Here is a 12,500-nt window from a genome sequence, read left to right on the forward strand (position 1 = left end):
TTTTTGCATCCAAACACCTGAGTCATATGTAACGTGGCACTTGAAACATGCTAAAGCTAACTTTTTTTTTTCCAATTTTGCATTCAAAGTCCTTAGTCATACGTAACTTAGCACTTGAAACATGCTAACATTAGCGTGCTAAGTTTTTTTCCTACCAATTTTGCATCCGAACACCTTAAAGTCATATGTATCTTGGCACTTGAAAAATGCTAACATTAGCATGTTAACGTTTGGAACATGCTAACTTTTTCTTACTTTTTTTGCCAATTTTACATGTACACACTTACTTTGTATTTCTTGATTCATCACATTAAGACACTTAAAAACAGCTTTTAAAAATGAGAAATGTATAAAATGCTAACTTTTTTCTGGCTGATTAAATAAAGTTCTTTCCCGCCACGTAGAATGCTAGCGGCAAACAAACGGCAACTCACCTTGCCTCTGCAACCTCCTGGCAACTATTGCCAAGACCAAGGCCAGCATGAAGGCGGCCCACATGGCCATGGCCTCCAAGGTCAAACTACAACACAAGCGTGGTCACCAGGAGTTGGAATGATTCAAGTAAACTTGCTTTACAAAATAAAAGTGGATTTCTTTCTTACGCGTGATGCCTCCAGGAGTCTTTGGTGGTGGGTTTGGGCTGAGGCGCCATGGCGACAGGCCGGCTTTCCGCAGCTTGTGACGTGGCAGAAACTGCGGCTGGAAATAGAAAAGTACAGTTACAGCATTAGCTGCAAAGCGTTCGTTGTTGAGCCCCCTCAACTCCCTGTGCCGCCACTCCGCTATTTCTCTTTCTGCAGACAATGGGAAGTTCTAAGATTATTGCAAGTCTATTTCCAGGGACGTTTGTTAATGGCACTAAAGTTCATGTGGGAATTATTCCAAAACAAATTACAAAGTCCCTTTAGTGCAGACATTGTCCAAAATGTGTCCCTAGGGCCAATTAATGAGACGCGTTATTGGATATTTCAGTATTCGGTACTTTAACGCAACCAAATTCCTACCAATCTACCATGTTTGCATACATTTGTTGCCCTTGATTAACGACAGGTACCTTTCCAATCTGAAATTCCAGTAACTAGGCGTTAATACTGGTACTCAATGGTACCCATTTTGTACGAAAAATGTTTTAAATTGTTCAAAAGTAAATTGTATTTCTTTAACATGTGCTGTGCAGTTCTTATATCTCGTTTTCTTACATCTCTGAGTCTAATTTGTAACTAAACACCTAAGAATCAGAGGCAGGTGAGAGTAACTAAACAACTAAGAATCAGAGGCAGGTGAGAGTAACTAAACAACTAATAATCAGAGGCAGGTGAGAGTAACTAAACAACTAATCAGAGGCAGGTGAGAGTAACTAAACCACTAAGAATCAGAGGCAGGTGAGAGTAACTAAACAACTAATAATCAGAGGCAGGTGAGAGTATCTAAACAACTAATCAGAGGCAGGTGAGAGTAACTAAACAACTAATAATCAGAGGCAGGTGAGAGTAACTAAACAAGTAATCAGGGGCAGGTGAGAGTAACTAAACAACTAATAATCAGAGCCAGGTGAGCGTAACCAAACAACTAATAATCAGAGGCAGGTGAGAGTAACTCAACAACTAATAATCACAGGCAGGTGAGAGTAAATAAACAACTAATAATCAGAGGCAGGTGAGAGTGACTAAACAACTAAAAATCAGAAGGCAGGTGAGAGTAACTAAACAACTAATAGTCAGAGGCAGGTGAGAGTAACTAAACAACTAAGAATCAGAGGCAGGTGAGAGTAACTAAACAACTAATAATCAAAGGCAGGTGAGAGTAACTAAACAACTAAGAATCAGAGGCAGGTGAGAGTAACTAAACAAATAATCAAAGGCAGGTGAGAGTAACTAAACAACTAATAATCAGAGGCAGGTGAGAGTAACTAAACAACTAAGAATCAGAGGCAAGTGAGAGTAACTAAACAACTAATAATCAGACGCAGGTGAGAGTAAGTAAACAACTAATAATCAGAGGCAGGTGATAGTAACTAAACAACTAATAATCAGAGACAGGTGAGAGTAACTAAAAAACTAAGAATCAGAGGCAAGTGAGAGTAACTAAACAACTAATAATCAGAGGCAGGTGAGCGTAACTAAACAACTAACAATCAGAAGCAGGTGAGAGTAACTAAACAACTAATCAGAGGCAGGTGAGAGTAACTAAACAACTAATAATCAGAGGCAGGTGAGCGTAACTAAACAACTAATAATCAGAGGCAGGTGAGAGTAACTAAACAACTAATAATCAAAGGCAGGTGAGAGTAACTAAACAACTAAGAATCAGAGGCAGGTGAGAGTAACTAAACAACTAAGAATCAGAGGCAGGTGAGAGTAACTAAACAACTAAGAATCAGAGGCAGATGAGAGTAACTAAACAACTAATAATCAGAGGCAGGTGAGAGTAACTAAACAACTAATAATCAGAGGCAGGTGAGAGTATCTAAACAACTAATCAGAGGCAGGTGAGAGTAACTAGACACCTAAGAATCAGAGGCAGGTGAGAGTAACTAGACACCTAAGAATCAGAGGCAGGTGAGAGTAACTAAACAACTAATAATCAGAGGCAGGTGAGAGTAACTAAACAACTAATAATCAGAGGCAGGTGAGAGTAACTAAACAACTGATAATCAGACGCAGGTGAGAGTAACTGCACCAATTTCCCCCGAGCTAAAATGGTCAGGGGCCACGATCTAAACCCTGTGGACTTACTGCTGGACGTCCGGGGTGTGACCTGCACGTGCACGGCCATGCTCAGCTCTCCGGCAGAACACCAGTACCAGCCCATGTCGCTCATCTGCAGACTCTTGATGGTGACGGTCAAAGTCCCGGTTTTGTCGTCGTCGAGGGCCAGGCGTGGGCCCTGGTAGCTGCCCCCGGGGCCCGTCAGCGAGCAGGAGCTGGGGTCCCCGCTCCGGCACCATTTCTTCTCACTGTCTCTGTTGGCAAGGAACCACCGGGCATGGCATTATGCTTCTTTTAATGCCAGACCACTACGCGGTTGTTTGGGGCCACAAAGACTGGTTATGGGGGCCCCCATGACCATGGCGACCAATCACTAATTGGGTATTCAAACCCCGTTTCCATATGAGTTGGGAAATTGTTAGATGTAAATATAAACAGAATATGCAAATAATCATTAACTTTAGAATTTGATGCCGGCAACACGTGACAAAGAAGTTGGGAAAGCTGGCAATAAATACTGATAAAGCTGAGGAATGCTCATCAAACACTTATTTGGAACATCCCACAGGTGTGCAGGCTAAATTGGGAACAGGTGGGTGCCATGATTGGGTATAAAAACAGCTTCCCCAAAAAATGCTCAGTCTTTCACAAGAAAGGATGGGGCGAGGTACACCCCTTTGTCCACAACTGCGTGAGCAAATAGTCAAACAGTTTAAGAACGACGTTTCTCAAAGTGCAATTGCAAGAAATTTTAGGGATTTCAACATCTACACTCCATAATATCATCAAAAGGTTCAAAGAATCTGAAAAAAATCACTCCACTGAAGCGGCATGGCCGGAAACCAACATTAAATGACCGCGACCTTCCATCCCTCAGACGGCACTGTATCAAAAACCGACATCTCTAAAGGATATCACCACATGGGCTCAGGAACACTTCAGAAAACCACTGTCACTAAATACAGTTCGTCGCTACATCTGCAAATCTAGTTAAAGCTCTACTATGTAAGCCCAAAGCCATTTATCAACAACATCCAGAAACGCCACCGGCTTCTCTGGGCCCGAGATCATCTGAGATGGACTGATGCAAAGTGGAAAAGTGTTCTGTGGTCTGACGAGTCCACATTTCAAATTGTTTTTGGAAACATTTGACATTGTGTCATCCGGATCAAAGGGGAAGCGAACCATCCAGACTGTTATGGACGCAAAGTTGAAAAGCCAGTATGTGTGATGGTATGGGGGTGCATTAGTGCCCAAGGCATGGGTAACTTACACATCTGTGAGGGCACCATTAATGCTGAAAGGTACATACAGGTTTTGAAACAACATATGTGCCGTCTTTTTCATGGACGCCCCTGCTTATTTCAGCAAGACAATGCCAAGCCACATTTAGCACTTGTTACAACAGCGTGGCTTCGCCTGCAGTCCAGACCTGTCTCCCATTGAAAATATGTGGCGCATTATGAAGTGTAAAATACGAATATGAAGCTCTACATAAAACAAGAATGGGAAAGAATTCCACTTTCAAAGCTTCAACAATTAGTTTCCTCAGTTCCCAAACGTTTATTGAGTGTTGTTAAAAGAAAAGGTGATGTAACACAGTGGTGAACATGCCCTTTCCCAACTACTTTGGCACCAGTTGCAGCCATGAAATTCTAAGTAATAAAGTTAATGAGTTTGAACATATAATATGTTGTCTTTGTAGGATATTCAACTGAATATGAGTTGAAAACTATTATCAAATCATTGTATTCCGTTTATATTTACATCTAACACAATTTCCCAACTCATATGGAAACGGGGTTTGTAGAACGACTATTTAAGTTTATGTTGTAGCCGAACAAAATATAGGGACTTATCCACCAAGATCTAAACACCACGCGATAAAAAGCATGTGCAAACCATGAAATTGTATGTACTATTAGTACGTGTGATCTACTAAGACTGCGTGTACAATCGACAACTATTTAAATAAAGTTTTCTCCTTCAAAGCATTCACCTCAAACTCAATATTGTAACAAACTTTTGTGTGGTGTTGCTTCCTTATTTGTGACTATTACCAGCCGATTATCACAACCGTGGTCGCGGCGCTTGAACTGAACGGGACAGCGGGTTAACCAAAAAAAACACCGAAAGCAGTATCAGTAGTCCAGAATGTTACCGGTCTTCCTCAACCCAGCCAGTTAGGAACCGGTTCCAAAAAATACCGGTAGACGGTGTACATCCCAACCAAAACCAAATAGTATCACCTGTGTCTCTCGCTGTATTGACATTCAGCTGTGACGCTAGTCCCTTCTTCTCCTCGCAGCTGGTTGTTCACCACGGACATTCCTACAGAAAATACAAACTATCGTTATAAAAGGTTAATACCAAAACACATCCATCCAAAATTCCTCCACCACTCACCAGGAATGACTTTGACGTTCGTGAAGGCAACGGCGTCAGCCTTCCAGAACCCACCGATCTCTACGCCGCACATGTACCAGCCGGAGTCCTCCTCCTTCATGTTCTCCACGGTCACGGTGAACACCTGCTGGATCGGGTCGTCGAAGATACTCACCTTGCCCCCGGCGGGGGTCTGGTCTGTGCGGGCCAAGCTGGTGCAGAACTCCCTGGCCTTTCCCCGACACCAGTACTTGACAGAGCTGGCGTACTGGGGGTCGTAATGGCACGGGACCATGAGGGTTTTTCCCTCCAGAACCGCCAGGTCTTCCTGGGTCGTCACCCAGCACGGCAGCCCTGACCGGACAGACGAAACGCGCTAATGTGGGCATTCAACTTCCAACAGCAGAGATCTGGGTTGTGGGGGGGGCGCAGCCGGCGAACGAGCAGCGGGGCACGCCGGAGCCCTGCCCAAGATGACGGCAAAAAAGACTGGGTCCGGTACCACCGGCCACGTGACCTGGCAGCTGCGGTGACCCTCGCTGAGGACCACCTGGCTGTCCACCGCGAGGCGCAACCCGCACCAAGGGGGCACGGCCGGAGCGCACGACAGGAAAAGGAGAGAACGCCTGCAAATTCCCCGCCTTAACCCCCATGACTCCCCGTCTGTTCTTTCCCCACAGGTCCCGACTGCTGTCCCCAGAACAATCTCCCACGCAGACGCCCCCTCACCCGGGTCGGGGGAGGGCACTTGCTCCACCTCCAGCTACTGAGGTCTCTCAAACGCTTGGGTAGGCCCGGTCACGCGCACAGCTACCTCAGCAGGTGGAGTTGGGGCACGTGGCCGTGGTAGCCGCCCCTTCAGTGCCCTCCCCCGACCCGGGTGACGGGCCGTCTGCGCGGGAGATTGTTCTGGGGACAGTAGTCGGGACCTGCGGGGAAAGAACAGACGGGGAGTGTGCAGTGCTCTCTCCTTTTCCTGTCGTGCGCTCCGTCCGTGCGCCCTCGGTGCAGGTTGCACCTTGCGGCGGATGACCAGGTGCTCCTCAGCGAGGGTCACCGCAGCTGCCAGGTCACGTGGCCGGTGGTACCGGGCCCAGTCGGCCGTCTTTTTCGCCGTTATCTTGGGCAGGGCTCCAGCGTACCCCGCCCCGCAGCGCCTCCCCACATGGGTCTTATCCGTTTCAGCTATGATCGGGTCTAGGTCTGCGGGGGTAAACAGGAACGCTTCGGCTTTGACTTTCAACTTCTAAAAAATGCCCTTTTGACTTCCCTTTTAAAGTTGGACTATACTTCACAGTTACGTGGACGAGCACAAATAAACTCTGGACTCTGGAAAAAAAAACAACATAAGTTGCCAAGGGGGCAAAGTAGACTATTCGAGTTTAGGAGATTTTCGGGTAACCTCTCGGAGTTACTTAGACAAAAAATTTGAAACTGTTCCTACTTGCAGAAAATGTATACAACCCAATACTCGATACCTGGGATCCATGGTAACAGGACGAGGAGGAGAAAGCACACTTTCATATTTCAATGTCCGTCTCACGATCCCTGGTCCTTCTCTGCTCTGTTTTTCAGACCTCAGGTTCCGCTGTGTCTTCCTCCCACTGGTCATGTGACCGCCAAGTTGGATCCAGATGTACTAGATTTTAACCACATAAGTGCCAGGAATTTTTAGGAGGTGGTTTGACCGATAGTTTACCATTTCTCGCACATTCTAATAAGTGTGAGGTGTTCTGGCAGACCTAATCAACTGGCGGTCCGAGGGCCACATCCGGCCCTCCAAGTCTTTCCGTTTGGTCTGCCGAAAATCACCCAACTAGCCTTTGTGAAAACTCAAGGACAGTCCATCGCAAACAGACTGTTTGGTTTGTCTTAGAAGATGTTTAGCCTGTCATCCGAGTAGCCCATAGACTTAGATTGGTCAGATCTAGTCTTGGACTTAGATTGGTCGGATCTAGTCTAGCGGCCGGTGCTTACACCTCAGTGGGCTTCATCAGTTTATGGTCATAGACTTAGATTGGTCAGATCTAGTATTCGACTTAGATTGGTCAGATGTAGTCTAGCGGCTGGTGCCAATACCTCAGTAGGCTTGATCAATTCATGCCCATGGACTTAGATTGGTCAGATCTAGTCTAGTGGCTGGTGCCAATATCTCCGTAGGCATCATTGTTCATGATCATAGACTTAGATTAGTCAAATCTAGTCTTTGACATAAATTGTTCAGATCTAGTCTTGCGGCTGGGGCCAATACCCCAGTTGGCTTCATCAGTTCATGCCCATAGACTTAGGTTGGTCAGATCTAGGATTAGACTTAGATTGGTCAGATCTAGAATTAGATTTAGATTGGTCAGATCTAGGATTAGATTTAGATTAGTCAGATTTAGGATTAGATTTAGATTTGTCAGATCTAGTCTAGCGGCTGGTGCGATTACCCCAGTAAGTTTCATCAGTTCATGCCCATAGACTTAGATTGGTCAGATCTAATCTTAGACTTAGATTTGTCAGATCTAGTATTAGACTTAGATTGGTCAGATCTAGTCTTGCGGCTGGTGCGAATACCCCAGTAGGCTTCATCAGTTCATGTCCATAGACTTAGATTGGTCAGATCTAGTCTTGGACTTAGATTGGTCAGATCGAGTATTAGACTTAGATTGGTCAGATCTAGTCTAGCGGCTGGTGCGAATACCCCAGTAGGCTTCATCAGTTCATGCCCATAGACTTAGATTGGTCAGATCTAATCTTGGACTTAGATTGGTCAGATCGAGTATTAGACCTAGATTGGTCAGATGTAGTCTAGCAGCTGGTGCCAATACCTCAGTAGGCATCATCGTTGATGATCATAGACTTAGATTAGTCAAATCTAGTCTTTGACTTAGATTGGTCAGATCGAGTATTAGACTTAGATTGGTCAGATCTAGTCTAGCGGCTGGTGCGAATACCCCAGTAGGCTTCATCAGTTCATGCCCATAGACTTAGATTGGTCAGATCTAATCTTAGACTTAGATTGGTCAGATCTAGTATTAGACTTAGTTTGGTCAGATCTAGTCTTGCGGCTGGTGCCAATACCTCAGTAGGCTTCATCGTTGATGATCATAGACTTAGATTAGTCAAATCTAGTTTTAGATTTAGATTGGTCAGATTAGACTTAGATTGGTCAGATCTAGTCTAGCGGCTGGTGCGAATACCCCAGTAGGCTTCATCAATTCATGCCCATGGATTTAGATTGGTCAGATGTAGTCTTACACTTAGATTGGTCAGATCTAGTCTTAGACTTAGATTGGTCAGATCCAGTATTAGACTTAGATTGGTCAGATCTAGTCTAGCGGCTGGTGCGAATACCCCAATAGGCTTCATCAATTCATGCCCATGGACTTAGATTGGTCAGATCTAGTCTTGGACTTAGATTGGTCAGATCGAGTATTAGTCTTAGACTGGTCAGATCTAGTCTAGCGGCTGGTGCCAATACCTCAGTAGGCTTCATCAGTTCATGCCCATAGATTTAGATTGGTCAGATGTAGTCTTAGACTTAGATTGGCCAGATCTGGGATTAGATTTAGATTGTTCAGATCTAGTCTAGCGGCTGGTGCCAATACTTCAGTAGGCCTCATCAGTTCATGCCCATAGACTTAGATTAGTCAGATGTAGTGTTGGACTTAGAATGGTCAAATCTAGTCTTAGACTTAGATTGGTCAGATCTAGGATTAGATTTAGATTGGTCAGATCTAGTCTTGCGGCTGGTGCGAATACCCCAGTAGGCTTCGTCAGTTCATCCCCATAGACTTAGATTGGTCAGATCTAGTCTTTGACTTAGATTGGTCAGATCGAGTATTAGACTTAGATTGGTCAGATCTAGTCTTAGACTTAGATTGGTCAGATCTAGGATTAGACTTAAATTGGTCAGATCTAGTCTAGCGGTTGATGCCAATACCCCAGTAGGCCTCATGAGTTGATGTCCATAGACTTAGATTGGTCAGATCTAATCTTAGACTTAGATTGGTCATATCTAGGATTAGACTTAGATTGGTCAGATCTGGTCTTGCGGCTGGTGTGAATACCCCAGTAGGCTTCATCAGTTCATGCCCGTAGACTTAGATTGGTCAGATCTAGTCTTAGACTTAGATTGGTCAGATCTAGGATTAGACTTAGATTGGTCAGATCTAGGATTGGACTTAGATTGGTCAGATCTAGTCCAGCGGCTGATGCCAATACCTCAGTAGGCTTCATCAGTTTGTGCCCATAGTCTTAGATTGGTCAGATCTAGTATTAGACTTAGATTGGTCAGCTCTAGTCTAGCAGCTGATGCCAATACCCCAGTAGGCCTCATCAGTTGATGTCCATAGACTTAGATTGGTCAGATCTAATCTTAGACTTAGATTGGAACCTGTAGTTCCTGGAACCGGTGGAAAAGGGCCCGTGCAGTACATTCCTCCAACAGCTGGGTTGCATTCACGTAGCCTAGAGTCACGTCCGGGTTTCAGGCCACGGTCTGGAGTCTCACTAGGCTACTGTGGTGTACTTTGACAGGTTTACATACATATTAAAACATATTTAAAATGGGATGAGGTGACTTTTTACACATTTTTACTACATATATTAGTCTGATCTACAATTCCTGTCTGGGGTTTTATGGCGTGAAGTTCATATTCAGTCTCATTTAGCTATATTTTCACCAAAGACGACTGTGGAGGGACGGAGCCGACGGTCCGACGGCGGGGCGGGCCACGCGAGAGCCCCGCCCAAGATGGCGGCAAGATGGAGGAAATAAGACGATTGTGTGCCGGTGTGCGAGCCACGCACCTGATCTCGCTCCCGGAACGCCCCGCCTCTCCGTTCCGCCGCATTCTCCGCCTCCTTGCCGCCATCTTGAGCCGGGCTACAGCGTGTCCTAGCCCGCCGTCGCCCCGTCGGCTCCGCCTCTCCACAACAACATAATGTGATCATCTGTGTCGAATAAAGCACTTGGCTAAGCTTTTAGTTTCTGTTCTAAAAATGGAAAATTAATATTTGGTGAATCGGACCAACGATCACAGTATTTATTACTAAGACTTAAAATGACGTTGGTTTATAAAAAAGTACACAAATTAATGCGATCCTGTCCTTTTTTTTACCTTTCGTTCTGCTCTCAAACGCTACTGATTTAGTTGAGGAACACAGAAAATTTCTCGGACGAATCAAATGTTCAAAGAAACATTTTACAAAGTGATCACTGCAGACACAAGCCGTCCGATTGTATTCCACAAGACGATAAAAACAGAGTGAAGTAAACGTTGAACGAGGGCGAAGTAACACGGAAGTCCGTGGGGCAGGCAGGTTATCCAAGGCGAGTGAAGTGAATTACATTTATATAGCACTTTTTCTCTAGTGACTCAAAGCGCTTTACATTGCGAAACCCAATAACTATTCTTTTTTTTTTTTTATTTAAAGCAGTGTGGGCGGCAGTGGGAGCATGTGGGTAAAGTGTCTTGCCCAAGGACACAACGGCAGCGACTAGGATGGCGGAAGCAGGGATCGAACCTGCAACCCTGAAGTTGCTGGCACGGTCGCTCTACCAACCGAGCTATACCGCCAAATGAGAGATGTCGAGAGAAATGTTTTCAAGCGGAAGGTCGAGGATCCAAAAGGGAAGTCCGGGAGACAAAGGGAACAACATGGGATCACAGGAAAACACGGAAAGCGCAGCGGGAAGACAACGGGGACATCAGACAACGGATTCACGGAAAACACAGGGGAAGAGCGAGTTCCGGAGACGGAAGCCAGACAAAGGTACAGAGGACTATACTACAGGTTGTACGGGCTTAAGAAGGCAGCTCGTTCATCCCACGCAGTTGCGCTGATTGCAGATACCCTGCAGCCGTGCAAAGAGGGAACGCAGAGTCGGATGAGCGGTGGCGGCAGGGGTCCGAGTCGTAACCTGGAATTTGTCCATGTAGTTTGTTAATCGCCCCAGTTCTATGTTTGTCAGTCTCGAAGCGCCAAATCGTCGAATTAGTTATCACCCCGACGTTGAATTGGCGCCACTTCCACTCAATTCCAAACAGTTATGGTATTTCCTCCTGGGGGGGGGGGGGGCACGGAAGACTGTTGGCAGACTGCAATGACTTCGGATTTGGACGCCGAGGCCCTTTGGACCCGGTCCAGCCTTGGTGGCTTTTGAAAAGGACTTGACGGCACAAGACCTTCAGGCATTAACGGGGACAGCTGTGCCAAGCTCCCTAATTCACAATGTGTGAAGATGATGAAGAATGTCTCGAAGGCCCCCCCCCTCTCTTTTTCACTGTGGCTGCCCCAGAATTTGCCTGCAGGATTTAGTTTTATGCCGTTTTATTTAATATTTCAAATCATTTATAAAAGCGTTTTTTACACAAAACCCCAAAACCAGTTCTCACATTCTAAAAATGGTAAATAAAACAAAAATACACTAATTTACAAATTATTTTCAATTTATATTCAATTAAATAGACTGCAAAGACAAGATATTTAACAATCGAACTGCTAAACTTTCGTTATTTTTCGCTAGCTCAATACGAACTGGATGCCATGCAACGTGTTCAAAAAAAAGCTGGCGCGAGTGGCAAAAAAGACAGAGGAAAATTGAGGAATGCGAATCAAAATTATTATTTGGAACATACCACAGGCACATCTGTCCACCTTCTTGTGGGGCGGTATAGCTCGGTTGGTAGAGTGGCCGTGCCAGCAACTTGAGGGTTGCAGGTTCGATTCCCGCTTCAGCCATCCTAGTCACTGCCGTTGTGTCCTTGGGCAAGACACTTTACCCACCTGCTCCCAGTGCCACCCACACTGCTTTAAATGTAACTTAGATATTGGGTTTCACTATGTAAAGCGCTTTGAGTCACTTGAGAAAAAGCGCTATATAAATATAATTCAATTCAAATTCTTCCGCTTATCCAAGGTCGGGTCACGGGGGCCGCAGCCTAAGCAGGGAAGCCCAGACTTTCCTCTTGTCACACAAGGACTTGGATTTGTTTTGCTTCTTCCAGGCAAAGGATGATTGGCACTTGCCAGACGAGAGTGTGAGTGCATTTTGATTTATTCTAACACTATAATACAAAAACAGGAAAACAAAGGGCGCGCAGAAGGGCGGATAACAAACTAGACTATACTCAAAACAAAAACAGCACAATGGCATGACTATATACAAACGGACAAAAAAACACTAACTGTGGCACAAAACAAACCAAAAACTTGGGGGCGTGGTCAAAACAACAAACAGCGTGGCAAGGCATGAAGGTCGGCAAGGTAAGGTAGGTAGGATAGTAGGTAAAGTGGCCAGGACAAGGACAGAAACAGAATGGCTTAAATAATGACTATGACAATGATTACTAACAGGTAGGAGGGCGTGACTTGGAGACCAGGTGGAAACTAATGAGTAACTATGGGAACAAAACA

At 45.2% G+C, this 12,500-nt stretch overlaps 1 protein-coding gene across 6 annotated transcripts in view; it reads right to left on the reverse strand.

Annotated features, from left to right (window-relative positions):
* Positions 1-12,500, reverse strand: part of LOC133545656 (CMRF35-like molecule 6) — a 66,054-nt gene that overhangs the window by 5,616 nt on the left and 47,938 nt on the right. For 4 of the 6 annotated variants that reach the window (XM_061891428.1, XM_061891429.1, XM_061891427.1 and 1 more), the window contains 5 exons: positions 5,115-5,447; positions 4,958-5,039; positions 2,736-2,962; positions 603-699; positions 435-520 (listed from right to left, as the gene is read on the reverse strand). In XM_061891428.1, the coding sequence (XP_061747412.1) occupies positions 435-520; positions 603-699; positions 2,736-2,962; positions 4,958-5,039; positions 5,115-5,388 (766 nt within the window). In that variant the 5' untranslated portion in view covers positions 5,389-5,447. Of the gene's footprint in view, positions 1-434; positions 521-602; positions 700-2,735; positions 2,963-4,957; positions 5,040-5,114; positions 5,448-6,571; positions 6,728-12,500 lie in introns of those variants that run through there. The other 2 variants (XM_061891425.1, XM_061891424.1) reach the window with 1 other exon arrangement.

The sequence above is a fragment of the Nerophis ophidion genome, linkage group LG28 (genome assembly GCF_033978795.1).
Source record: "Nerophis ophidion isolate RoL-2023_Sa linkage group LG28, RoL_Noph_v1.0, whole genome shotgun sequence".
Classification (NCBI taxonomy): Eukaryota; Metazoa; Chordata; class Actinopteri; order Syngnathiformes; family Syngnathidae; genus Nerophis; species Nerophis ophidion.